Here is a 26845-nt window from a genome sequence, read left to right as displayed (position 1 = left end):
TAACACTTCCATTTGGAGAGGACGGAGGGAAAGTTCTTTGGCAAGTTTATAGCTATAGGGTTCCCCCTTACCCAAGGATTGACCAAAATGCCTATTTATCAGTACAGCCAGTCCGCAAGTTACAAACATCCAACTTGCAAATGACTCATAGTTTAGAATGGGGTGAGACAAGAGGAAGTGAGAGAAATCTACGGCTATGAAGGGACATTCACTTCTGAAAGAGTTATCATGGGGGGAAAATGTCTCAACTGAAGCTTTAAACACCAATACTTGTTTCCACAACAAACCAGCTTTTTTCAAAATCCAATTATTACAGGAACAGAAAGTGAGGTGAAATCTTCTGAACAGGGGCACAGACAACAAACTCTACAAGGGTGTTAACTCTTCCTGATGCTATCCAAAGCTGATAGATAGATAGATGGCTGTAATTACTCTTTAAAAATGTGCTTGTTCTGACACATACAAATTCAGCTTAAAAATAAATGAACCTGAGAACCTGTCTTGGTTTTAACTTGGGAACTGCCTGTATATGATTTTCCTAAATGGGTTTGATTTTCATGGAAGAGCAGAAGTAGATCTGGATAGGCTTCCCTCAGTAAACTACTATATCTTTTTATTTTTCTCTAAACAGCTGTGTTGTGAGTAATAGGGGTATACAGGCATGTCTCAGTTAACAATGTCTCTTGCGGTGAAGCTGCTATTTGCAAAATCCCTATACACCCATCAATATCATTACTGGAAGAATAATGGAGGATGGACTAGAGAAAGACAGAGGTTTGGTGCCAGGTTGCAGCAGCATGTCTGCAGTAAATGATGCAATAAAACTTGAGCTAGGCAAGAATGTGATTTTACTTTAGCCCATTCTACTGTAGCAGTGTGCACCTGCCAACAATAGGTTATGTAGATAGTAGCTCTTTCCAGAATCTGTTAGTGAGCGTACTTAAATAGCTTAACAGAAAATGAAAGGGACATAATAAGTTATGTTAAGGACAAAAGATTCAGGAGAACATAAACTTTGTTAACTGAGATACAGTAAGACCCCTGTACTCACAGAACCCATATCTATAGTTTCATTTACTCACGCCCAAGGGAAACAGTCCCTCAGCATTTTCTAGATCATCCAAAGCAACTTTATGGTATGTGAAACTGGAAGTCAAGTAATTTAATGGCATTTATTCAGATCTTCCATTTCATTCAAGCATGGTAAGGCCAGGAATTTATCCCCTGCTAATACAGGGCTCTTACTATATTACTGTGCATTTTAAACAAAATCAGTAGAATCCATGAATGAAATCCTCCTTGTAAATCATGGATGGACAATTGTGGTTGGGCCAATATTTCCATTGTAGATGTGGCCATGGGCTGCTGCGCTACTTCCAGACCACACTTGGTTTGAAACAAGTAGTAGTTGCTTGTGCTGAAAGAGGTTGCCACCAGGTTTTGTCCATTCAGTTGATATGAGAATTTCCTGCTAGTTTTATTGCTCCAAAAGTTTCAGTACATGGAACATCTCATTGCTGCGGTATCACCAGATAATGGTCCAGGGGCCGCAAAAATGTCTGTATATTTCCTATTCCTGCCCTGAACACATAATAAGGGAGACAGGGATCTAGATTATTTGTTTGGTTGAAGAAAATAGTTTATAATACTCACATTTCCCATTTCCATCCCAACCATTTTAGATGCTTGAGAGAACAGTTCATAAATATGGACATTTCCCATCTCCATCCCAACTGTTTTTGATGCTTGAGAGAATAGTTCATAAATATGTACATTTCCTTCTCCATCCCCACCATTTTAGATGCTTGAGAACCAAATGAACGTACGTAAGAAGGAGATTGAGGAGCTGAAGAGTCAGGCCCAAGCACTGAGCCAGGAGGGCAAGAGTACAGATGAGGTGGATGGACAACGCATCATTGTAGAGAAGAAGTTTGTGGAGCTGCTAGCACCTTTGACTGAGAGGAAGTCTCACCTCCTGGCTTCCAAAGAGATCCATCAGTTCAACCGGGATGTGGAGGATGAAATTGTGAGTTTGAAAGATATCTTAAAGTCTTTCTTCTTGAAAATCTTTCACAGTTCCTGTTTTCTGGCACATTCTCAAGCACCATTGTACGTCCTAGATCATCTTCTTGTTGAACTTCATTTTCCATTAATACAGTGTTTTATTTGACTTTTCTAGTTGTGGGTTGGAGAAAGAATGCCTATTGCCACTTCTACAGATCATGGTCACAACCTTCAGACTGTTCAGCTGTTAATTAAGAAGAATCAGGTAAGTGACTAATTCTACCTAGATCCCAGTAATCCACCTACAAGTAGAAAGCCAAAGGAGATTTAGTCTTTGCCCTTAAGGAACACTGCCCAAAGCACATTGACCTACAGTCTCTCAAAGCAAGCCTAAAAGATGCAGGTGTTACATTTGAAATTAATCTTAATCCTGTTTTGCACGACGGTTTGCCCTGGAATGAGAGAGTGGCACCATCTACATTGCCATATAATGGAGTCTGAAACTGCAATTTATGGTCAGTGCAGATTTATGTAATGCAGTTCAATGCAATTTATATTATGTGGGTTTACACGGGCTATATAATGTAGTTTCAAACTGCATCGTATGGCAGTCTAGATGGGGCCAATATCCTACCTCCGGGTTTCCAGTGAGATCCACCAGGTTAACCAGCTATGGAGGATGACATTATGAGTTTTCAAGTTACTTTAAGGCCCTTTATGTGGGGAATTTTTTGCCAGCTCTTGTTTCCTGACTCATTTCCCACTGGCACTAGAGCTGCCAATTTTAAATGTAGGATTGAACTAATGGTAAAGGGAAGAGGTCAAACACTGCCTTCCCTAACTCAACCAAAGCATTGTTTGTGAGCATTCAGACAACAGACTGTGAATATTCTTTTAATCTGCATGAGAATGTCCTTCTCACTTATGGTGGTTGAATCCTATACCATCAGGACCATATAGCTACTTTGTGTTAACTGCAGAGATCACATACATTACACTATGTATTGACAATATGCTGATTACCACAGTGAGCTGACTCTATAGATCAGGTGTGGAAAGGGCCAGAGGCTGTTAGGAATTGTGGGAGTTGAAGTCCAAAACACCCAGACTGCCAAAGTTTGCCCATGCCTGCTATAGATGTTTGATATTGAATTGAGTTTCTTGCTCATTTGGACTGCAGCTCCTCCTGGTGGTAAACTTGATCAACATGGATAACTGTAGGAATGTGTCCCAATATCTTGGACATTGTCTGTGAGATAAAGTGGGATTAAATAATATAATTCCAATCCACACAATATGTAGATGATCAATAATAACAGTCAGTGGAAAATATAGTCTGATCCATATTGTATACTCCCTGTGGCAAGTATACCATACGGACTGGCTCCGAGGTAGCTTTGTTATCTAGTTGCTGTCCACCGAGCCTTGAGTCCTTTGCTCTTTTGATATTCATGTCCCTGTCCTGAAGTGACTTGTCAGTCCTGCGCCTATCAGAAAGTGTTGCCTGCTGGCTGCCTCCCTCCCTCCCTCCCCAATTACTGCAAAGCATTCTGGGAATCTGCCTTCTTGAATGACACCCTATTGTCTTTCTCCATAAGCATTTGTTCGGTAAGCTGTTTCCAATGTGAGTATTGAATTTCCCCATGGTAGACACTTCAGAAGGAAATCCAGGGACACCAGCCTCGGATCGACGACGTTTTTGAGAGGAGCCAAAACATTGTCACGGACAGCAGCCTTAATGCCGAAGCAATCCAGCAGCGCCTTGCAGACTTGCAGCAGCTGTGGAACCTCCTGATAGAGGAGACCGAGAAACGCCACAAGCGCCTTGAGGAGTCCCACAAAGCTCAGCAGTACTACTTCGATGCCGCAGAGGCCGAAGCGTGGATGAGCGAGCAGGAACTCTACATGATGTCCGAAGAGAAGGCCAAGGTAACAAACACTGTAATGCTCCAAGGACATCATCTGAGCAATGTCTTTGGAGCATCGAAACACATCTTTATGTTTATAACAATTTGAAATGATATTATGGACCTGTCTTTGGTGCTACAGGTATGGTATGTTCATGCATTTAAATTATCCCTTGAGGTTATGTTCCTCAAGTGATGAATGCCTGCATCTGGACCATCCCTTCGCTGAGAGTCATCACAGTTATGAAATGGTTTGAAATGGACTGAATCAGCAATACTGTCCTGTGCCAAATTGTCTGAATTCTTGGTACAAAGTGAACTACAGCTTGATAGCACAGTACATGCTTTGCTCACAGGAAGTCCCAAATTCATTCTCAGGCATCTGTAAGTAGGTTGGATAAAGACTTCCTGTCTGAATCGATGGAGATGTACAAGCAATCAGTGTAGGTATAGCAAAGCTAGGTAGACCAAATATTTTTCTTTGTCTAAAGCAGGCATGGACAAAGTTGTGCCATCCAGGTGTTTGGGACTTAAATTCTCAGAAATGCCAGCCAGCTTACTGGCTGTTAGGAATTGTGGGAGTTGAAGTCCAAAACACCTGGAGGGCCCAAGTTTGCCCATGCCTGATCTAAAGTAATTTCCTGGGTGTTTGATTCCATCCAGAATGATGCAATGCTAAAGTGAAATAGAGTTAATTGTGTGGCATTCTATTTGCAGCTTCTCTTAATTGTGTTTGGTGCTTCATTCATTTCAAATTTCTCTTTCTTTTGAAAGATTTTGCTTTTCTGCATTTCCACACTTTTGTTACTTGTCATCTTCTTTATTGAGATGTCTGACTTGATGTGTTTGAACAACACATGGTTGTCAAATCACAGCTGCCATCTAAACAGGATCAGATAGTTCCAAGGTTCTATGTGTTTACAAAATACTCTGGTCTAAATAAAACAATACAGCAGCACAACATAGCTGGAGGAAACCAGTCCATACCTGTTCTGTCTCCCCAAAATCTTGTATTCTTCAGTGAGCCCTCACTGAAGTCAGGTTTAGAACATCATCTTCCTCCTTGGTTGCCTTTTCATTCATGCAGTGGATTCTAGTGCAGTTTTGGGGGCACATCGAGAAGAATGATGAAGAGGAAAGGTCTATGGATTTTTTGAGCTGCCAAAAAGCCCAGCTCATTATAAAAGTCAATGATGCTTGGTAGGGAAAGTAATATGAAAATGCAAAGATTGGATTGCAAGCGGGTTGTGTTAATCAAGAAAGCCACAACTTTACAAAACCTGAACAGGCATGTTGAAAAAGGGGGACTCCACTAGCCAAACTCTTGTATGGGAACATTTCAATGGGGGCTTATCCCTATCATAAGGAAGTCAAGTTTACAATGTGATTAAATAACTTAGAAGAAATCAGTTCCCTTCTTTCTCCTTGGTTGGGAGAAAAACCTGACTTCCTGGTGATTTGCACTCCCATCATCCATGTGAGGAAGGAGTTTGTCAATCCCATAGTATGGCACATGTATGGATTTGAGTCCACAAAAATGAATAAAATGGAATCCACAGATACGGCTGCCATCCTAACAGATCTTTATATTTCTAGATTCCATTGTGCACACATTGAGATTATTCCCTATATCATTACGTCATTTCAGTAACATTACATTGTTCTTTCTTATCACTTTAGGATGAACAAAGTGCAGTCTCTATGCTGAAGAAGCACCAGATTTTGGAGCAAGCTGTAGAAGATTATGCTGAAACAGTGCACCAGCTCTCTAAGACGAGCAGGACTTTGGTTGCAGACAATCATCCAGAGAGGTGTCTATTGACATTTTTATGTTTGTAGGGACTTGTTGGACTTGCCATGCTAGACCTGGTCAATGAGCCATCAAGCTGTCTCTCAGGCCCCAGAACCTACAATGCTAACTAACAAAAAGTCATCTTGGCCTAAAGCATTGGTGTGATAAAGAAGAGAAATGAGGCTTCCCCCGATGTCTGAACAAGTCTCTTCAGTTCTTAAGTTCAGATGATAGTCCTTGGCACACTCATGGGGAGAATGCATGCTTCTGCTTTCATTTTTAAACTAACCGTAATGTCCCATCATGACTGAATTTAGGGAGCATGTGGTCCTCCAGATAGTTTTAAACAACATCTCTCATGAACCCTGACCTCCATAGTAAGGAATGCTGAGGGCTAAAATCCAACATCTGGGAAGAAAAGTGGTTCCCACTGCTGTTTCAAAACAAGGCAGTATCTGAAACTATGCTTCACTGTTAATCCTTTCTCCTTGGCCATAGTTGCACATAATGGTGCTTAACCTATGGCCCATGGATCCATAGGGAGGTCCATTGGGTTCCCGTCTTTTCTTTCTTTGCTGATATTCTAAAAATTGTATTAGATTGCATTTTTCTGGAGAAAGCCCACAACTTCCATCAAATGGTCCATAACTTCAAAAGTCTAAAAACCACTGACTTTAGCAACAGTTCATAAATTCTGGATGTCATGAATTAGGTTTCTATCTATTTATATATTGCTGTTGCTAGCCTCTTATTTCCCTTTAACATCTCTCTTCATTTGCCACTCCACTAACTCATATCTATCTATATAAACCTGCAAGTTAAGGTAACACTGTATTAAATTGTTAGTATTTAAAACAGCACAAGGCTTATTGTTAAAAGGGATAGTGGTTAGTATAAAATTGACAATTAATGTTATTAATTTCCATATGTTTGGTATAACATAGATTGGAACGTTAGGGTACTTAACTGGCAAGTTTATTCAGATAACTATAATCTATGTTTTCCAGTTTTGTCTGAAATTAGCCTATGGGCCAACAGTAATGTATCTGCATTTAGAATGTATGTCAGCTACATACCTCCTTTCCAAATGATTACAATATTAGGGCCTCTGTTAGAAGCCCGAGGCAAATGATTTTGAACCTGACTAACAAATCAGTTAGTACAAAGATAACAAAACGATTTCACCCTGGAGACAGGATTTAACATAGAGGAGGGATTTAACAGTGAATGGAGGAGGCCTGCTCCAAATAAGTTACATCAGATGGTGTCAATTATGTTTTAAAATGTATAATGGATGGGTCATTGAAGAGGACTGAGATAAATACCTCCAAGAGAGAGATCAGTTCATACAATAAATACTGTATATAAACAAAATTTTTTGGATAAAATGAGATAAGGATGCCGAATATTGTTGGAGCAGAGCTTTTCGAATATTTCAAGTTGGTGACACACTTTTTAGACATGCGTTGTTTCACGACACAGTAATTCAGTTTTACAAGCAAACCAGAGATTAAACCAATCTCTTAATAAGAGTTACAGTCACATACATAAGTTGTAATAGCAAAATGTATGGGGACAAAATATATCTCATAAAAAATCTTCCTTTATACTTATAAAATATATGATTTATTACTTATTTCGCATAGACTCAGACACCCACACACTTATTTATTTATTTATTTATTTACAGCATTTATATTCCGCTCTTCTCACCCCAAAGGGGACTCAGGGTGGATTACATTACACATATAGGCTAACATTCAATGCCCTTTAACATAGAACAAAGACAAACAAACATAGGCTCTGAGCGGGCCTCGAACTCATGACCTCCTGGTCAGAGTGATTCATTGCAGTGATTCATAGCAGCTGCTCTCCAGCCTGCGCCACGTAATTTGGAAAGCTCTGTGCTAGAGTATTAGGCAATGATCTAGTGAGAAAAAACTATTTTTGGACTACAGTTGCCAATACCTATGCTAACTGGGAGATTCTGGGGGTTGTTGTTCAGAAAGAAACTTCTCCAAAACTCCTGGTAAGACCTTCTGGCAACCCTGGAAGAAGTTGCCTGGCAGGGTATAATTTAGGCAGTCATTCCTTGGTGTAAACCTGTAGTATTTGGTGATCGGAAGAATCCAAAATTAAAGGCAGATAGTCATATTATTCTTGGTTGATTTAAAACTATAATCTGAAAAAGACAAAGGAAATTGGAAGGAAGATTGCCAGATGGAGAAGTAAAGCCAAATACAAATACTGCAAAAGACAAGGGAAAACTCTAAATAGTTCATGAGCATATATTTGACAGATGCTCCTGCAATCTATGCAGGATAAACAGAGCAAATAGAGAAAGACAGCAGGAGAAAAATGGGACAGAGGCATTCATTTCCTCTGTCCTGTTTGTGCTGTATGGATTCTGGCACAAACCCCATGTGCACACAAATTGTTGTTCAGTGGATGGGAAATAAAGAGGCACATTGGTTGAAATCCCATTAGCTTCCCTTGGACATGAAAAATCTCACATACAGGAATGGAGCCTTTTAGTGATGTGTATGATCTGTTTATCAATTGCATTCAATAGTGGCGGAAATCCTGAAAGCCTGAGCCAAGCCCATATCCTTCCTCTGGGTTGTGGGAAAAGTCACAGAGTTAGTTTGTGAGATCTGGAAGTTGTCTCCATTCATCTCCCAAGCTTGTCTCCTTTTGAAAACTTGGAGTGATGATATTATTTTAAACCTTGCATATGGTTTTTCTACATCCCATGGCTCTCTTTATGGGTTAACAGAAATATATGGTGCCATTATTTAATGGAAATTAATGAATTAGACCAGGGATAGTTAATTTAGGATCCATAGGCTAAACTTAGTCTCCAAAGCAAATTTACTAGACCATTGTACGTCTAAATGCATAGTTATTATATTCATTGAGGATGCCATAGAATCATAGATTTGGAAGAGACCTCATGGGCCATCCAGTTCAAACCCCTGCCAAGATGTAGGAAAATCGCATTCAAAGCACCCCCGACAGATGGCCATCCAGCTTCTGTTTTAAAGCCTTCAAAGAAGGAGCCTCCACCACATGTCTGTGAGAATTATTTTAAACCTTGCATATGGTTTTTCTACATCCCATGGCTCTCTTTATGGGTTAACAGAAATATATGGTGCCATTATTTAATGGAAATAATGCCTCGGTCTTCTCAGAAAAAGAAAAAGAAAGCCATCTTCAACCTCAGCAACACGGAATGGACGAAGGATTGGGGGAAATCCAACCCCAAATAGGGAAACAAGTTGTCCAGGAACACTTGGCCTCTCTAAACGAATTCAAGTCCCCAGGGCCAGATCAGCTACACCCAAGAGTACTGAAGGAACTAGCGGAAGTTATTTCAGAACCACTGGCAATTATCTTCGAGAGTTCTTGGAGAACGGGAGAAGTCCCAGCAGATTGGAGGAGGGCGAATGTGGTCCCTATCTTCAAGAAGGGAAAAAAGAACGACCCAAACAATTACCGTCCGGTCAGCCTCACATCAATACCAGGCAAAATTCTGCAAAAGATCATTAAGGAAGTGGTCTGCGAACACTTAGAAACAAATGCGGTCATTGCTAATAGTCAACACGGATTTACCAAAAACAAGTCATGCCAGACTAATCTGATCTCTTTTTTCGATAGAGTTACGAGTTGGGTCGATACAGGGAATGCTGTGGATGTAGCGTACCTGGATTTCAGTAAGGCCTTCGACAAAGTCCCCCACGACCTTCTGGCAAACAAACTAGTAAAATGTGGGCTAGACAAAACTACGGTTAGGTGGATCTGTAATTGGCTAAGCGAACGAACCCAAAGGGTGCTCACCAATGCGTCGTCTTCATCATGGAAAGAAGTGACAAGTGGAGTGCCGCAGGGCTCCGTCCTGGGCCCGGTTCTGTTCAACATCTTTATTAACGACTTAGACGAAGGGTTAGAAGGCACGATCATCAAGTTTGCAGACGACACAAAACTGGGAGGGATAGCTAACACTCCAGAAGACAGGAGCAGAATTCCAAACGATCTTGACAGACTAGAGAGATGGGCCAAAACTAACAAAATGAAGTTCAACAGGGACAAATGCAAGATACTTCACTTCGGCAGAAAAAATGGAAATCAAAGATACAGAATGGGGGACGCCTGGCTTGACAGCAGTGTGTGCGAAAAAGACCTTGGAGTCCTCGTGGACAACAAGTTAAACATGAGCCAACAATGTGATGCGGCTGCTAAAAAAGCCAATGGGATTCTGGCCTGCATCAATAGGGGAATAGCATCTAGATCCAGGGAAGTTATGCTCCCCCTCTATTCTGCCTTGGTCAGACCACACCTGGAATACTGTGTCCAATTTTGGGCACCACAGTTGAAGGGAGATGTTGACAAGCTGGAAAGCGTCCAGAGGAGGGCGACTAAAATGATTAAGGGTCTGGAGAACAAGCCCTATGAGGAGCGGCTTAAAGAGCTGGGCATGTTTAGCCTGCAGAAGAGAAGGCTGAGAGGAGACATGATAGCCATGTACAAATATGTGAAGGGAAGTCATAGGGAAGAGGGAGCAAGCTTGTTTTCTGCTGCCCTGCAGACTAGGACACGGAACAATGGCTTCAAACTACAGGAAAGGAGATTCCACCTGAACATCAGGAAGAACTTCCTCACTGTGAGAGCTGTTCGACAGTGGAACTCTCTCCCCGGGGCTGTGGTGGAGGCTCCTTCCTTGGAGGCTTTTAAGCAGAGGCTGGATGGCCATCTGTCGGGGGTGCTTTGAATGCGATTTCCTGCTTCTTAGCAGGGGGTTGGACTAGATGGCCCATGTGGTCTCTTCCAACTCTACTATTCTATGATTCTATGAATGCCTATACACAAGTACTGTAATTATTATTACCATGTCATTTTAAAATAAAAATAATTTAAAAGCTCCAGTATAATGCTAGAGAAAATCTCTAAAAATGCCCATTTGTTACAGCTAAAACCTGACCATTTACCCAAGTAAAATGAATAACAACTAGAAAAAATTGCAAGTGTTTTCATTACATGTTTCTTAAAGAGTGTAATTGGAATTATTTGGCATAAAGCATTTAAATAAAAAGGAATAAATGTCAGTGTTATTAAAATTCAGTAATACACATTTTTTCCCGATCCTAAACAATTTCCAGATGTTTCACTTTTGCCAAGCAAAATAACCTAAACATATTTAAGACGGAATGGGTTAAACCGCTAAACTGCAGAACTTGCTGACCGGAAGGTCGGCGTTTGAATCCATGGGACGGGATGAGCTCCCATTGTTAGACCCAGCTTCTGCCACCTTTGCAGTTCAGAAGCATGCAAATGTGAGTAGATCAATAGGTACTGCTTTGGCGGGAAGGTAACGACGACACATGTAGTCATACCTGCCACGTGACCTTGGAGGCGTCTACAGACAACGCCGGTTCTTCGGCTTAGAAATAGAGAGGAGCACCACCCTCTAGAGTCAGACTCGACTAGATTTAATGTCACGGGGAAACCTTTACCTTTACCACTGAAATTAGTGGTGTATTTTATAAAGGCCTAGATCCAATTTTTAGTTACATAAATGTTGACTTTTAAAGTCCCATTGATGTAATTGTTTTTTCTAGTTGGATCAAATTGGATCTATGCCACAGTAACCTCAATTATCTCCAAAGCAGAGAAACAAGGGACTTTTTATTGCTTAGGACCAAATTCCATTTCCTTATTAAATATATGAAGAGGAACTGTGTCTCCTGACAAGATAGTAACGGGTGCCATATTGATTAGCTTTAGAAGAAAGTTTGGGGGGGAAATAATTAAAATAGTAGCGGTCGTTGTTATTTCTATGATTATTATTACCAATTTTAGAACATTTTGACATTCGTTTTATAGTTAAAATGTTTACATGTTGAAGTTATAGGAAAAAATGGCAATCCTAGGTGGACAAGAGTAAAAAAGAAGAACAATCTAATAGATGAAATAGTATTGGGTATTGTTTTTGAAATAACTTTTCAGGGTAGAATTTCTTACACGTTTATTTATAAAACAGCATCATAGGATCATACAAAAACAATGGGAGAATATTAGGTTTAAGGTCAACATGCAAAGGGATCTTGTAGCACAGACATGGGCAAAATTTGGCCCTCCGGTGTTTTGGACTTCAAGTCCCACAATTCCTAACAGCCTGTTGAAGTCCAAAATACCTGGAGGGCTGAAGTTTGTCCATGTCTGTAGAACCTTTGAGACTAACAGAGAGAAAGAAGTTGATAAAATAAGTTTTCATAGTCCTTAAGTCAGTGTAATGTAGTGAACTGACCTTTGGACACGACGCAAGAGCAGGATTTGAATCCCCCCTTGGCCATGGAAATCTACTGGGCAATCCTTGGCACAGCACTCTATCTCAGGCTCAGAGGAAAGAAAAGGCAAAGGAAAAAGTCCTCTTAACTAATCGTGGCAAGAAAAACTCATGATAGTGTTGCCATAACCTGGAAATGATGAAAGTAGAATCCAAGACTTGAGTCTACCTCTTTTTCTCAGATAGCTTCTAACGTAGCACAAGATCATAGAATCATAGAATAGTAGAGTTGGAAGAGACCTCATGGGCCATCCAGTCCAACCCCCCGCTAAGAAGCAGGAAATCGCATTCAAAGCACCCCCGACAGATGACCATCCAGCCTCTGCTTAAAAGCCTCCAAAGAAGGAGCCTCCACCACAGCCCGAGGGAGAGAATTCCACTGTCGAACAGCTCTCACAGTGAGGATCCCTTTGCCTACTGATCCAAATTGAAATACCTATGTCTTTGAACAATAAGATCATTAATATGTGCTGGTTGTGGTGTTCCAGGGTCAGAGTAATAACCCTTAATACCAATTCCTGGGGATATGAGCATGAAAGGCCACTACTTTCATGTCCTTGCAGGTGGCCTTCATTTTGAAGGATTTGACTTGGAATAGAATGTTTGACTTGGAATGGTCTGCTCTTAGTAGAGTTTCCAAGAATGTATCAAATATGACTTGATTTGTTTAAAAAATAGGACTAATTTGACTCTCTTTCTTCCCTCCATTTGTGCTCTAAGCGAGCGCATCAGCATGCGGCAATCCAAGGTGGACAAGCTGTATGCAGGCTTGAAAGACCTCTCTGAGGAACGGCGAGGCAAGCTGGATGAGAGGCACAGGCTCTTCCAGCTGAACCGCGAAGTCGATGACTTGGAACAGTGGATCGCAGAAAGGGAAGTGGTGGCCGGATCCCACGAACTGGGACAAGATTATGAACACGTGACAGTAAGATCCTTAAGCTTCTGGTTTCATTCTCCCCTTCCCTTCCTCCTTATTACTGTTGCACAGGCATTCAGTGCGTTAGAGGTCAGTTATATTTTTAAACTAGTGGATAGTGGGATTTGTATTCCCAAAAAATAACATAACCACTCTCTGTAGCACATTCTATATATCACCTATGGTTAACGGAAATAATCTCCAGCTGAACGTTGTGGAATTTACTTTTTAGGATTGGACTGTCATAGCATCATCCAGTGCTTGTTTAATCAGAAGCAAGTCCCATTGAGTTCAGTGGGTCTTCTTTCTAGATAAGGATATAGGATTGGATTTTTAGTGTTTCTGTATCACTTTTTTGGATAGTTCTAATGTAATTAGCTAAATTAAAAGCAATGCTTTTGGTTTGGAAAGATTCGCTGTTTACAGGAAATGTTGCCCAACTGAATTTACTCAGTCTTCGGGGAGGCTCCTTCTGTGTCAACAACTTGGCAAGATGGCACTACCTGGAGGAAACCTCCACCTTGTGTGTCTGTGGAGCAGACCAACAACTCCGCATATGTATGCTTGCCCACAATGTCCTGCCTCATGTACCGAGGAGGAGTTGTTTAAAGCTACGGACAATGCGGTTGCTGTTGCCCGCTTTTGGTCTAAAACTATTTTGCTGCTTGTGATTCCTTTATTTCATCACTTCTAAACTCATTTATTATGCAATGCTTTTGACATGAAATAAATTAGCTAAATTAAGTTAAATTAAGTTTACAATATAAGAACGACTTAGCTTTAATAATCAAAAACTGTATGAACATGTTTATTGTGTTCTCTGTTACAAGAAAAAATTGAATTGAACCTGTTGGTGAAAGAAACCATTGCAAACCAATTTTTGTTTGACACACCCCATGTCAATTATCTTCAGTTTCTAAGAGAAAATTAGTGTTGCATTAATTCCAAAGTTGTCAACTCTAATTAACAATAACCTAAAGCTCATTTTGTTATTTTTGTACCACACAACATAAGAAATGGTACATTTTGTTTAAAAAAAATGGAGGAAAGTGTATTCAAATAGCTGAGGTTATTTAGCACATAGCCTCATGCCTATATAGTCAACATGCTGATGGGTTCTTAGAGTGAGGAACCAGTATAGTTTGGGTGCTTTGGATTCATGTTTACAGGCTTAGAAGTCCAAGATCAATGCATTACAAGGGCTATTTTAAAACAAGTCCAGGGAATAAACAGAATGTAATTCTGCTTATTCTTCTCATATTTTCAGCAATAAATTGTTCTGGAAGAGTCGCTTGGCCTTTTCCCCATCATAATAGAGACTATGGGGAACTTTCCCTACTTTAAATTTGTATAGTAAGACTGCTTCTTACCCAATATATTTGTCACAATTATATGAAATATTCTTATCTCACGACCACAGAGAAGAGCCTATTTTCAAGCTAGTGAAAAATTCTGGTCATTTTTACAAGCACTATAAAACTACTCATTTGGGCTGGCTTGACATTGCTAAGATTAAGATTCAAGTGGGGAAAATGTATACTTTATGAGCCCCAAAGCTGTTTTTGTGGCCCACATGGTTCACATTTTTTTTACTCATTATTTTGTCCCAAAATGGACAAAAGGGAGCATTTGCCACTTCCACTTCAGGCCATTTTAAAGCTTTTTTTTAAAAAAACAACAACACCATAAAGTGTTTAAAAACACCTGTCCTGGGCCTAAAATCACCCTAAAAAGCCGTTCTGAATCCCCTTTAGGGTGATAAGGGCGGGGTATAAATATAGTAAATAATTAAAAACAGGTGTTACTGTTCTTCCCAGACCATGTTTGGAGGAAGGAATAATAATAATAATAATAATAATAATAATAATAATAATAATAATAATAATAATAATAATAATAATAATAATAATAATAATAAATAATATACATCAACAACAGGGTTTTGGCCAATGTGTCCCCTCCCCAGCTTCCCAGAGTTGCCCACCCAATTTAGATAATATTGCTGGGCTGCTCTGATCATCTGGCTGCAGTCAAGAATCCACTTGAGTTATTGTTGGAGTCCAGTACTGAATACAATATTCTCTAAATGTAGGAGTTGGTCACATTTGTCCACCACACCTATTTTTGGTGGGCCGGCTTGCATCACTGGGGGATGATTCAAAACATGGAAAAAGCCCATTCCAAGAAGCCTCTAAGAGCAGCATTTCTTCTTTAAAACAAATTACCAGTACACCCCCTACCTTGCTTTGCCACCCAAAATGATATTTTATGGAACTGGCCATTTTAAGCCATTTCTGTTTCTGATTTGGATAAAGATAGCAGCCAACAGAAGATTCTGAATGGGGGAAATTGGCCCTGGACTCCCAGATCTTGCCCAATCCCAGCACTAAAGTATTGCTAAAGAGAAAGTTGAACAGATGGCCTTCGTGCTCTTTCTTATTTTTTATTTCCTGTTCCCTTTCATTCTCACAACTCCATTTGCTAAATAATTTTTCTGTTTCCAGATGTTGCAAGAGCGGTTCCGCGAATTTGCCCGAGACACTGGGAACATTGGGCAGGAACGCGTTGACGCCGTAAACCACATGGCTGATGAGCTCATCAATTCTGGACACTCAGACGCTGCCACCATCGCTGAGTGGAAGGACGGTCTCAATGAGGCCTGGGCGGACCTCCTGGAACTCATTGACACAAGAACACAGATCCTGGCAGCCTCCTACGAACTGCATAAATTCTACCATGATGCCAAGGAGATCTTTGGACGGATACAGGACAAACACAAGAAACTGCCCGAGGAGCTGGGGAGGGATCAAAACACAGTGGAAACTTTACAGAGGATGCATACAACATTTGAACATGACATTCAAGCCTTAGGAACGCAGGTGTGCATATCAGAACAGCATATACTGAAGGCCCTCAATATTTTCTGGGATTAAGAGGTGTAAAACACTCGCAAAAGTGGAAAAAACAGGGTTTTTTTTTACCTGAGATAAGACTTCTCTAGGAATCTCTTAAGTCCTCCAGTATGACTGTTTGGTCAACTCCCACTGGACGTTGATAACAAAATTGTGCAGGAGGATCTGCAGATTCCTACAGAGGTGCTTCTTCAGGATTCTCTAGGTTCTCCAGCTCAACACTTATGGTCAACTTCCAACTTCCATTGGTAGTTGACTATAGAGTAAAATTGGAAAAACTAGACATTCCTAGAGATCTACAAATAATTAAATCTGCAGAAGTTAAACCCACGTATGTGGTTGTATATTTTGAAACATACTATCATAAAGGTTAGAACCTTAGTGGCTGCCTGTTGATGTTTGCATTTTAATTCAAAACTGGGCTTCTGAAGGATATGAATTATGCAGCTACTGTCCTATTCTGCAGAATCTGAAGTGTACATTCTCTCTTTTGATGTTTCCATTACAGGAGAGCATGCTAACACATCAAGCGTAAAGATCTATCCAACCATTTTAGCTGAGCTGTTTCTCTTTTCCTCGTTCTAGGTGAGACAACTGCAGGAAGATGCTGCCCGCCTTCAGTCTGCCTATGCTGGAGATAAGGCAGATGACATCCAGAGGCGTGAAAATGAGGTTCTGGATGCATGGAAGGCCTTGCTTGATGCCTGTGAAGGGCGCAGGGTCAAGCTCGTAGATACCGGTGACAAATTCCGCTTCTTCAGCATGGTTCGCGATCTCATGCTTTGGATGGAGGATGTCATCCGCCAGATTGAAGCCCAGGAGAAGCCAAGGTAACCTGGGATAAAAAGCAGAATCTTTAGCTGTAGGCCTTGTTGTATGAAAGAGATTTCTGCAGATAAGACTTAATCTTGTACTCAGAAGAGTCTTAAGCAAATTCAGTGTTTGCATTTAATTGGACTTGAGAGGTTTAAGATTACATCCAAGAACATACATGGCAATTAGAGGCAAGATGCTAAGCTAGCCCACCACATTAGCTTGGAAAGGTTACTTTTTAGACTACAATTATCTATTTGGTAGCTACAGTGTGTGGAATGAATTTGAATGTATACTTTTAAGTATGGGGGTGAATAGTTCCCTCTCAATAGAAATTTCCACCACCCTGGTTGTTATTTAGTGGAAGGGGAAAAACAGATGTGAAGAGAACATTTTCACCATGAACATAGTGCAGTTGGAATAATTTGTTGTTGAGTGTTTTCAACTTATGTATGACTTACGACAATTCTGAGGAGAACTTAACTCTTAGAATAGGCAAGAATGTAATTGTCTCCATCTGAGGCTGGGAGAATGTTTACAAGATAACTGCAGCATAAATTATTAAGTGTTGTATGAAGGAGGAGATGGGACGGACACACACATTGAAGCTGAGTGGTGAAATATTCAAGACAAATACAAAGAACTACGTTTTCACATAGCAAGAATCGAGTAGAACATGCCATTCTGCTATGCAATTCTACTATTGATTCTAATTCCCATGAACCACTAAAAACTAATTGTGCAAAGTATATATGTTCCTCTGTTATTGTGGCAGATGCCCTCTGTGTAATGGTTATAAATTTTGTGCCTCCTTTTCTGGTAACATTTTCATCATAGGGATGTTTCCTCTGTGGAATTGCTGATGAACAATCACCAGGGGATCAAAGCAGAAATAGATGCCCGCAACGACAGCTTCACAACTTGCATTGAGCTGGGCAAATCATTGCTAGCAAGGAAACACTATGCGTCAGAAGAGGTACAGTGTGCTTTCTGTACCTGCAAAGCTTTGTGGCTTAGAAGAAAACATAATGAAAAAGACAACCATGTCAGAGCCAAAGGATCGCCTCTATTAATTGAAGATTATTCTTATAGCTCTGACTTCACCAACCTTTTATATACCCCCTTTTAATGACCCATGAACTCTGTCTGTCTGTTTAATGTGCTGATCACGTATAAAAAAATAGCACAATAAAATGGTAACCTTAGCACAAAAAGTTTATGAAGCTTAAAAGCCTGGAAATATTTCTAAACAATCTGCCTATTGGTTAAAAGAGAAGCTTAGGTGCAGGTGGTATTGCTGGGCACCATATTCCAAAGCGAGGGGGACATGCCTGTAAAGTTCCTCTTACCAAATATTTTTCAACTTGCAGGTTGTTTCTGGAGGTTGACTGAGCATTCAATCAGGTTAATAAGTAAATGTTTCTTCAGACACTTGTTTACCAGGCCATAGACAGTTTTCAACATTAAACTGTGCTTAGAAACTGAGTAGCAGAAATTTGACGATACTGAAGAACCACTAAAGTATTTTTCTGTTGAATACTCTCTGTTAGCAGTAATTAATGAAGCAGATGAGTTCCTAGATATCAATTTGGGTGAAAAATGTAGGCTAAAATTGGAGCCCAAAAATAGCAATAAAAGAGTACATTTACTTAAAATGCCTCACTGAGTAAACTGAGTAAAACCATTTCAGTCTTGTGTTGGCAAGTCATAAAGAATAGACTGCTGTGTGGCAGTCTATTCCTCTATTGAATGGGTTTTACACTAAAGAAGTTATTCCTAATGTTAGGGGGCATATCTTGTAATTTGAATACAGAAGTCAGTGGTATCTGCTGTCTCCAATGTCATGTGAACAAATCAATCTGTTCATCTTGTTTTTAATCTTTTAAGGAGCTATTCAAGTGGATTGAGGTAACCCCCAAATGGGTTGAACATTATTCAACTCCTTTTAAAGTTTAAGTAAAACCCTGAAATAGATTTACCACCACATTGACTTCAGAACTACCAGTTTCCATGGGTAGAAGCTGACTAGTAGAGTCTATGTGGCAATTAATGGTGGTGGCGATGATATAGAAAGAGGACAGGCATAATGTTTTATGTTCTGATTCCTTTTAGATCAAAGAAAAGCTGCTGCAGTTGACAGAAAAAAGAAAAGAAATGATTGACAAATGGGAAGATAGATGGGAGTGGCTGAGGCTGAGTAAGAATTCATGCTCTATTATTTTACAAGGATGTGAGATTCCTCCCTCTTTAATGTACTCTCTTTTTCAGATAATGGTGTTGTGGATAGGTCTTATGCTGATGAAGGGGATCAATTCAGAGCTTTAGTCTGAACTTTAAATGAGACATACAAAATGCTGAATCCATTTGGATACCAGTTTTATAAGTTTTCTCTGCCAAAGAGTGCTGGTACCTCACCAAACTATAGCTCCCATGATTCTTTAGCATTGAGCAAGGATTCTCCCAATTTATGTTGTCTGAGCACCTTCACTACCCTCACTCCACCTGTAGTAAATATTTGCAATAGTTATATTTCATAATGGAGCATGGGGGTGCTCATGTTTTCATATTAATGAAGGAGAAGAAGGAACCAGATTGGGAAAGGCTAGTCCAGACATGGGCAAACTTCAGCCCTCCAGGTGTTTTGGACTTCCAACTCCCATCAGCTGTTAGGAAGGGCCGAAGTTTGCCCATACTTGGGTTAGTCCAATCAAATAACTTCCCAATCAAAGTTACTGTATATACTCGAGTATAAGCCGACCCGAATATAAGCCGAAGCACCTAATTTTATCACAAGAAAACTGGGAAAACATTGACTCCAGTATAAGCCGAGAGTGGTAAATTTCAGAAATAAAATAGAAACCAAACATTAATCGAGGCATCGGTAGGTTAAATGTTTTTGAATATTTACATAAAACTCTAATTTAAGATAAGACTGTCCAACTCTGATTAAATCATTATTCTCATCTTCTTCAATGTAAATGCCCTTATGTATCCTTTTAATAATAATAAAGTAAAATAATTAATGTAATAATAACAATAATATCATAGTGAAATAATAAATGTATGAATAATAATAAAAATAGAGTAAAATAAACGTAATACTAACAATAATAATAGAGTAAAATAATAAATGTATTAATACCAATAAAAATAGAGAAAAATAATACATGTACCATATATACTCGAGTATAAGCCAGCCAGGACCCTCACTCGAGTATAAGCCAAGAGGGGCTTTTTCAGTCCTAAAAGGGGGACTGAAAAACTAAGCTTATACTTGAGTATATACAGTAATTTCCTGTACTCACTATCGGGGGAATTTCCCTTGGGAGGTAAGGTGCCTGCTCTTATATAGGATGTGTCCAAATAACTGGTTGTTCAACACTATGACAAATCAGGACCCAAAGACATGCCCAGAACCCCATTCGTCATACACAGTGTCCTCCAGAAGACATTCATTGTGCTAAGAGTCTTGAGCATATTGCATAGCATTGCCTCCAACCTTTCTTTCACTTTGTCTTAGTTTTGGAAGTGCACCAGTTCTCAAGGGATGCCAGCGTTGCCGAAGCCTGGCTACTGGGGCAGGAGCCATACTTGTCGAGCCGTGAGATAGGGCAAAGCGTGGACGAAGTGGAAAAACTGATCAAGAGGCACGAAGCATTTGAAAAATCTGCAGCAACTTGGGATGAGAGATTTTCAGCGCTTGAAAGACTTACTACGGTGAGTTGCAGGGGCCGTTTCAAGTGTCTTCTGGTTTAAAAATCCATAATTGCATGAGTTTGGGAAGAAGATTCATCTAATTGATGCATTTAGTTGCCATATGTGTCAAATGAAAGGTTTTGTCATTAGAGGCATACTTTGTCTTTGATGATGCACACTTGCATAATAACAGGCAGCTTCTTAAAAGAGGCATTCTCTTCAATGTGAGTGGAATCAAGAGTGCCCCTTGATGTTTCAAAAATTATTATGTATGTAGTTACTACAATTATTCTTAAATTATGTGTGTGTGTGTAGATAGATAGATAGATAGATAGATAGAAAGAAAGATAGGCTTACTGATCTTGACTCAGAAGCTAATTTGTTGACTATACTTGGAGCAAAATAGTGATTGATTTCCAATTTGGAAATTAGGGTTTGCGTTTATTTGGTATGAAAGTATCTGAATTCAAGGTCCAAATTGTCATTTGATGAATGAAACCACCATTTGGTAACTGGGTTGTCTAATGAAAAAACAAAACAAAGCAGAATGACCTTGACCTTGTAGAACAGTATGAGCAGGCTTGGAAAAGTTTCTTTTTGGGATGAGAAGTCCTAGAATCCCTAGCAAGCAAGGCCATCGGCTGTTGATAACTGGCGATTTTAAAAGCTGTATTCCAAAAACATAACTTTTCCAAGCTCTGAGTATCGGGGGGCCAATGAGTGTCTCAGAAGGCTACGATGACTGGGAATGGGGGAAGCCTTGGAACACTGCTTTTTTCTTAAACCTTTCCTGTTCTTCTTAATTCTCCTTTCTCTATAGTTGGAATTGTTAGAAGTACGTCGGCAGCAAGAGGAGGAAGAGCGGAAGAGACAGCCTCCTTCTCCAGAACCAAGCCCCAAAACTGGAGAGGAGTCTCAATGGTGAGTATGCAGGTGGCCTTGAGAAGTACAATAAACACAGTAATAGTATCTCAGTTGAAAATATGGACTGTGAACTTGGATGCATCCTAAAAAAGTTAAATGGGATCCAACATAAAGTGGAGTTATGCACTTGGGAGTACTTCATTGATTCAGATGTCAGAATCTACCCATGGTTTCTGGGTCTGTTCTAGTCCAAAAACATTTTCAGACTCTTAAGTATATTGTACTTTTCAAGTCAAGTCAAGAAACAGACAAAGCTTCTCCTTTGCATACACAAAATCCCTGCAAAAATCCAAGCAAGAGTAACAGAGGATGAATATGTGAATGCAGTTGCATCTAGCTCTTGGAGAAGGTACTCCCACTTCCAAATAGGTTCAGCATTTTATATAGTTCCTTTACTCCAGAGTGCCACTTGAACTATTTATGTGGCTCATGACTTTTTTTTTCCTGGTGTTTCAGACTGGTATTGTATTTGTTTCCATTGGCCACAGCTATTACTCTCTGTCCTAGAAACTCCAGAGACCAAGAGATAATGACTTGGGACCAGCCTTGGTCCGTGGACCTCATTTTGAGGAGCACTGCCTTAAACTAACAGCTAAAGCAAATACACTGGCCCATTCTGCCAATCACCCCTGCCCGTTGCCCTTCATTTTGTTGTGGGGAGAGTGTGTTTTGGGTAAGAGACTCTCAGCTCATAGGGCATTATCAAAACCCCATCCATCTGCCCCATGTGAAATGAGTGTGGTGCCGAAGTACATTGCCTAGAGCTGGGTCTTCATCAGCATGCTAGATACTTAATCAATGTATCCAAATGCCTCTTAGAGTGAGTTAGATGAGCAAATGGTCTAACCTATTACTCTTGTGCTTCTTCTTCTTTTCTTCCCATAGGGACGGTACAAAAGGAGAACAGGTTTCCCAGAATGGTTTGCCACCAGATCAAGAATCTCCCCGGGTTAGTTACCGCTCCCAAACCTACCAAAACTACAAAAACTTTAATAGCAGATGGACAGCTAGCGACCGGCCTCGGTCTGGACTCTGAGACACAATGCTATTTGCAGGAGGCCATTGCCTGCTTTTCTTTCAGTTTCGCTTTAGTTTTGATGGCCTTCATGTCCCCTTTACTTTCTGTCCCCACCAACGCCCGCAGCCTGTTCAGCTTTTATTTAATGAGTAGCCACCACACACACCCAGCGACCCATTCTCTTGACCATATGTATTCTTCCTTGATTTTAATGCTTCAAATGCCTTCAGGCCCTTGGTTGCACTGCGACACCGCTTTTCTTTCATGACCGTTTGTTGTGAGTTTTTTTCCATGTTGTTAATAGCCTTGAGATCTTTGCAGCGAAAGCCATCTCTTTCTGTGAGTAATTGAAATTTAATGAGATTTCATCATAATGGAAGACAAGAACTTAGAGACTTGACAGGTATGATGCTTCTAGCTATACTAACAGAATTGAATCTCACAGTGCTAGCAAACCAGCTGCCCTATAAGCAAATGCATTACGGATGTAATCCAAATTTTAGAGACAGGAGGCACTTTGCAGAAGAGCTGGAGAGGGGACGATGAGTTAAAAGTAAAACAGGGAATGGGCACACTGCGGTTGGTGATCTGTCTGTGTCACTTTGCCCATTTTTGACACCCCAGTGTCCTCTCCTCCCATCTCAAAAATCAGCTCCCCAAAGCCTCCAAGTGGAGTATTTCACCGTTTAGTCCCAGTTTTTATTTCATGGCACCAATGAGCTTAAAACAGGATTATGAGTACAGGAATGGCCCCGGGTAGCTAGTCACAATTCCCACAAACGCAAGTGATGACATTTAGCCAGCTTGCTGTTTTTTTGCAAATGCTATTTGGAATGGGAAAAATGGGAGTATAAGGTGTATATATCTCTCTAAGGTTCAAGAGTAGCAGATTTGGCCTCTGTCCCTGAAGATTGCCCAACCCTGTCCTAAAAATAAATTAACATTCCAGTAATATGATCCAGAGAAATAAGATGAAATAGTAGATGCTCCAAATTAATAGGCAACCATATATTTGACTTTGCTTTCAAGTGTCATTTTTGCCTAACTGTAGGGGACCCTATTGTTCCCATAATGCACTGTTCTAACCCTCCAGATATAAAATGTAAAAATCAGTCATTCTATATGAAATAATCTCCCTGGAAATCAGTGGAAATTCTCAAAATGTCCCACTTGTATACCCCTACAGCAGTGGTTCTCAACTTGTGGGTCCCCAGCAGTTTTGGCCTTCGATTCCCAGAAATCTTAACAGCTGGTAAACTGGCTGGGATTTCTGAGAGTTACAGGCCAAAAACATCTGGGGACCCCACATTGAGAACCACTGCTCTAAAAGAAGGGCATGTGATTTGAGGTGCAGGGAGCAATCCTTGTAGGTGTAGGATGCTAAACAGCCAGAGACTGCATTTACATGTTTCCTTCAGCCAAAAATTCTAGTTTAGTGAACAAGTTGCGTGATGGTATGTTTTACCCATCCACATCTACCATCATAAAACAGAAAGGAAAGGTTGAGATTGTTCACAAACCTGGAAATATAGGTTAATAGTGGACCTTCCACAGATATATAAGCCACCCTTGCTTAGTTTTCCAATATACCTCACAACCTCCTGAGGACGTCAGGAGAGAATGCTTCTGGAACATGGCCATACAGCCCGGGGAATGCACAACAACCCTATGAGTAAATACACCCAAAGATGCCAATCTTTGTAAACTACCAGTCAGCCAATTGACTTCTTGAAGTCTCTGAGCATATTTAAAATTAAGCCCTTTAACCCCTTCCTTTCTGGCTTGTTTACCTGCTCCCATGAGCTGCAAGCATCAACACGCAGTTAGTACATGTGGTGGTTTATTCAGCCAGAATATCTGACAAAATTTGGCCATAAAGGGAATAGAGTGGATGTTCTGTTTTTGTACACAGGCTTTCAGGCCACAGGAGTAAGCCTTACTGAAAATCTTAACATCATTTCATAGTTGAATTTTAAAACTTCTTCTCATTGTTTCTAGCTTTCTTTCCCAGAGGAGGAAGCACAGATTAGGAAAGTAGTTGACAGTGGGCAGTGTGATGTTCATCACACTGACATCAATTAAGTAGTAGTATAGATTGGACTACAACTCTGGAGGCCAGTGTTGAATCCCTGCTTGTTCATGAAAATCCACTTTGGGAAGTCATACCCTTTCAACCTCAGAGGATGGCAATGGCAACCTCGCCCTGAACAAACTTTGTCAAGAAAACCTGATAAGGTCTCCAGAAATCAGATGGCTCAAAGGCACACAACAGCAATGCTGGCGTTATCTCATGTTACCCTTATAGCAGTTCAGTAAGGTAGCCACTTTCTGAAGACCATGCCATGGGTTTCAAGAATGATACATTCAGTAAAGAAATATCTGGGTGCAGTTACACTTGAGATGGGGATGGAGGTGGATTTCCAGATGTTGTTGGACTCAAACTCTCAGCTGTCCTAGCTGACATAGACAATAGTGAGGAATGTTGAAAATTGCAGCCCAACAACATCTGGAGGCTCACATGATTCCCATTGGTTTATCTGTACTCTCCAGGGAATCTTAAGAAATGCAGTTCTGTCAAAGAGTGTTTAGTTCTTTCCATAATTCTATATGCAGAGCCTTGGTGTTGTAATTAGTGATGAGGAAAATCTAAAAATAATGTAGCTGGATTCATGTCAGAATGTCATTAAGTGATGCCACCAAATGAAACTGAAAACACATTGTAATCTAGTGTCCAATCCACTTGGCAACATATGCAGATCATATTAACATATCCACAATTTATTTTTTAAAATCCTATTTGATTGCCTTTGAGCTTGAATAATGAAAAAGATGGTTAAAAATTACATAACTAGGGGTTTACTAATCATGCATATTGAGGACTATGAGAGCAAGGCAAGGCCATTGGGTAATTCCCATTGTTCAGTGATTCTCAATCTGTGGGTCTCTATATGTTTTGGCCTACAACTCCCAGTTATTCCAGCCACTTTACCAGCTGTTAGGATTTCTAGTTGAAGGCCAAAACATTTGGAGACCCACAGGTTGAGAACCACTGCCATAGTTGAACACATATAGGTGGAGTATTAAGAAACACTGGGATTCCTGAGAATTTCTCCTAGCTTAATCGTTTTGCACTACGTATTATGATCTTTCTATTTTAAAAAGTATTTCTGTTCTAATCTTCACTATGAATAAGGACTAGTTTCTGTCATTTATCGTTAACTAGCCTCATGCACTACATGTGTTTTCTCTTTGTCATTCATTAGATTTACCAGAAAATGTTAAAAGCATATCTGGCAAAACATGGAAAGAGTAGGAATTGTATACTTTCATGCAACCATTTCTTTCTTCATTATCATGAGCATCTTTCTCAATTTTTTTCTTTTTCTCTCTTGTCAGGATATCAGCATATAGCACCTTAATGCTTTTTTAGTTTTCCTTTTTTCAATGTATTTATATTTGTTTTGGTGTTTCCATTACGCCAGTGTTCCGTCTCCCCCACCCCGCTCAAAGTGCATTAAAGAATACAAAAATTGAAGCCTTTTTGACCCTTAAAGAAGGGAATGAATGGTCATAGCTGTTCTGTTTTACAGCCACAAATGCCTAAAGGATGTTCTGTATAGCAGTATTGACTATGTAGAGCTAACATTCAGCGTAAAATGGGTTGGTTCTGAATTTTAGACATTGAAGGACAATGTGGTTTTATGTAAAAGCCTACATTTTTCACACATCTCTCCCCAAAAAATTGACCTAGTTAACAAAACAATGTGTTAACAGCCTTGATTTGGGGGGTCAGGATGGAGAGGCTCAAGTCAATTGAATATATTGTTTATTCATGAGAATGAAACATGATGGAGTGGTCTGAGCATGGGAGCAGCATCCCAGAGAACAGGGTTTGAATCCTTTCTCAGCCATTAAAACCTACTTGGTGGCCTTAGGCAAGTCACATTTTATCAACCTCAGAGGAAGACCAAGGCAAACCCTCTCTGGACAAACCTTGCCAAGAAAACCCCATGATAGGGTCGCCATAAGTTGGGAAATCGGCTTGAGGGCATGCAACTGCAATATTTATTCATGCACTTTGAAAAGCAGAGGGGAGGTGTTCCAAGTTACTTGTTCCCCTGCTGCTCCCACGTTGCATCTTACGGTCAGGATTTACATACCTCAAGAACAAGTGAGCCACTAAAACTGATTTGCAAGTAACCTTCCAGTGCTGAACATTATGTATTGATAACATGCTTGTGTTCCTTGCTTTTTGTTTTTGTCTTTATTAACCATTGTCACTCATGGTGTTGTCTCTGCATGCTCAAAGCATGTTTTCCATTAAAGGTTTATTTAGCTCTATTCTGTTTTCCCCACCTGATGTCGACATGCATTGTTTGCATACATGTTCTCTTTTGTTTCTGTTTTGTTTTGATTTGTTCCATCTGTTAAATAAAAAAATAGGCCACACAAATATTTTCCACTGAAAAATATCATAATATTTAAGAAGCCTTAAGAAGATGGTAGCAGAGGAGTTAATT

The 26845-nt window shown here is 40.1% G+C and overlaps 1 protein-coding gene across 5 annotated transcripts in view; it reads left to right on the top strand.

The window, feature by feature from the left end:
- Nucleotides 1–26845, top strand: part of sptbn1 (spectrin beta, non-erythrocytic 1) — a 250501-nt gene that overhangs the window by 213222 nt on the left and 10434 nt on the right. For 3 of the 5 annotated variants that reach the window (XM_008102749.3, XM_008102750.3, XM_008102751.3), the window contains 12 exons: nucleotides 1802–2026; nucleotides 2180–2269; nucleotides 3655–3933; nucleotides 5592–5722; nucleotides 12758–12971; nucleotides 15467–15841; nucleotides 16460–16704; nucleotides 17525–17663; nucleotides 18800–18884; nucleotides 20208–20404; nucleotides 21204–21304; nucleotides 22193–22256. In XM_008102749.3, coding sequence (XP_008100956.1) covers nucleotides 1802–2026; nucleotides 2180–2269; nucleotides 3655–3933; nucleotides 5592–5722; nucleotides 12758–12971; nucleotides 15467–15841; nucleotides 16460–16704; nucleotides 17525–17663; nucleotides 18800–18884; nucleotides 20208–20404; nucleotides 21204–21304; nucleotides 22193–22256 — 2145 coding nt within the window. Of the gene's footprint in view, nucleotides 1–1801; nucleotides 2027–2179; nucleotides 2270–3654; nucleotides 3934–5591; nucleotides 5723–12757; nucleotides 12972–15466; nucleotides 15842–16459; nucleotides 16705–17524; nucleotides 17664–18799; nucleotides 18885–20207; nucleotides 20405–21203; nucleotides 21305–22192; nucleotides 25861–26845 lie in introns of those variants that run through there. The other 2 variants (XM_003216155.4, XM_008102753.3) reach the window with 2 other exon arrangements.

The sequence above is a fragment of the Anolis carolinensis genome, chromosome 1 (genome assembly GCF_035594765.1).
Source record: "Anolis carolinensis isolate JA03-04 chromosome 1, rAnoCar3.1.pri, whole genome shotgun sequence".
NCBI classification, from domain to species: Eukaryota; Metazoa; Chordata; class Lepidosauria; order Squamata; family Dactyloidae; genus Anolis; species Anolis carolinensis.
This window is presented reverse-complemented; position numbering and strand designations above follow the sequence as displayed.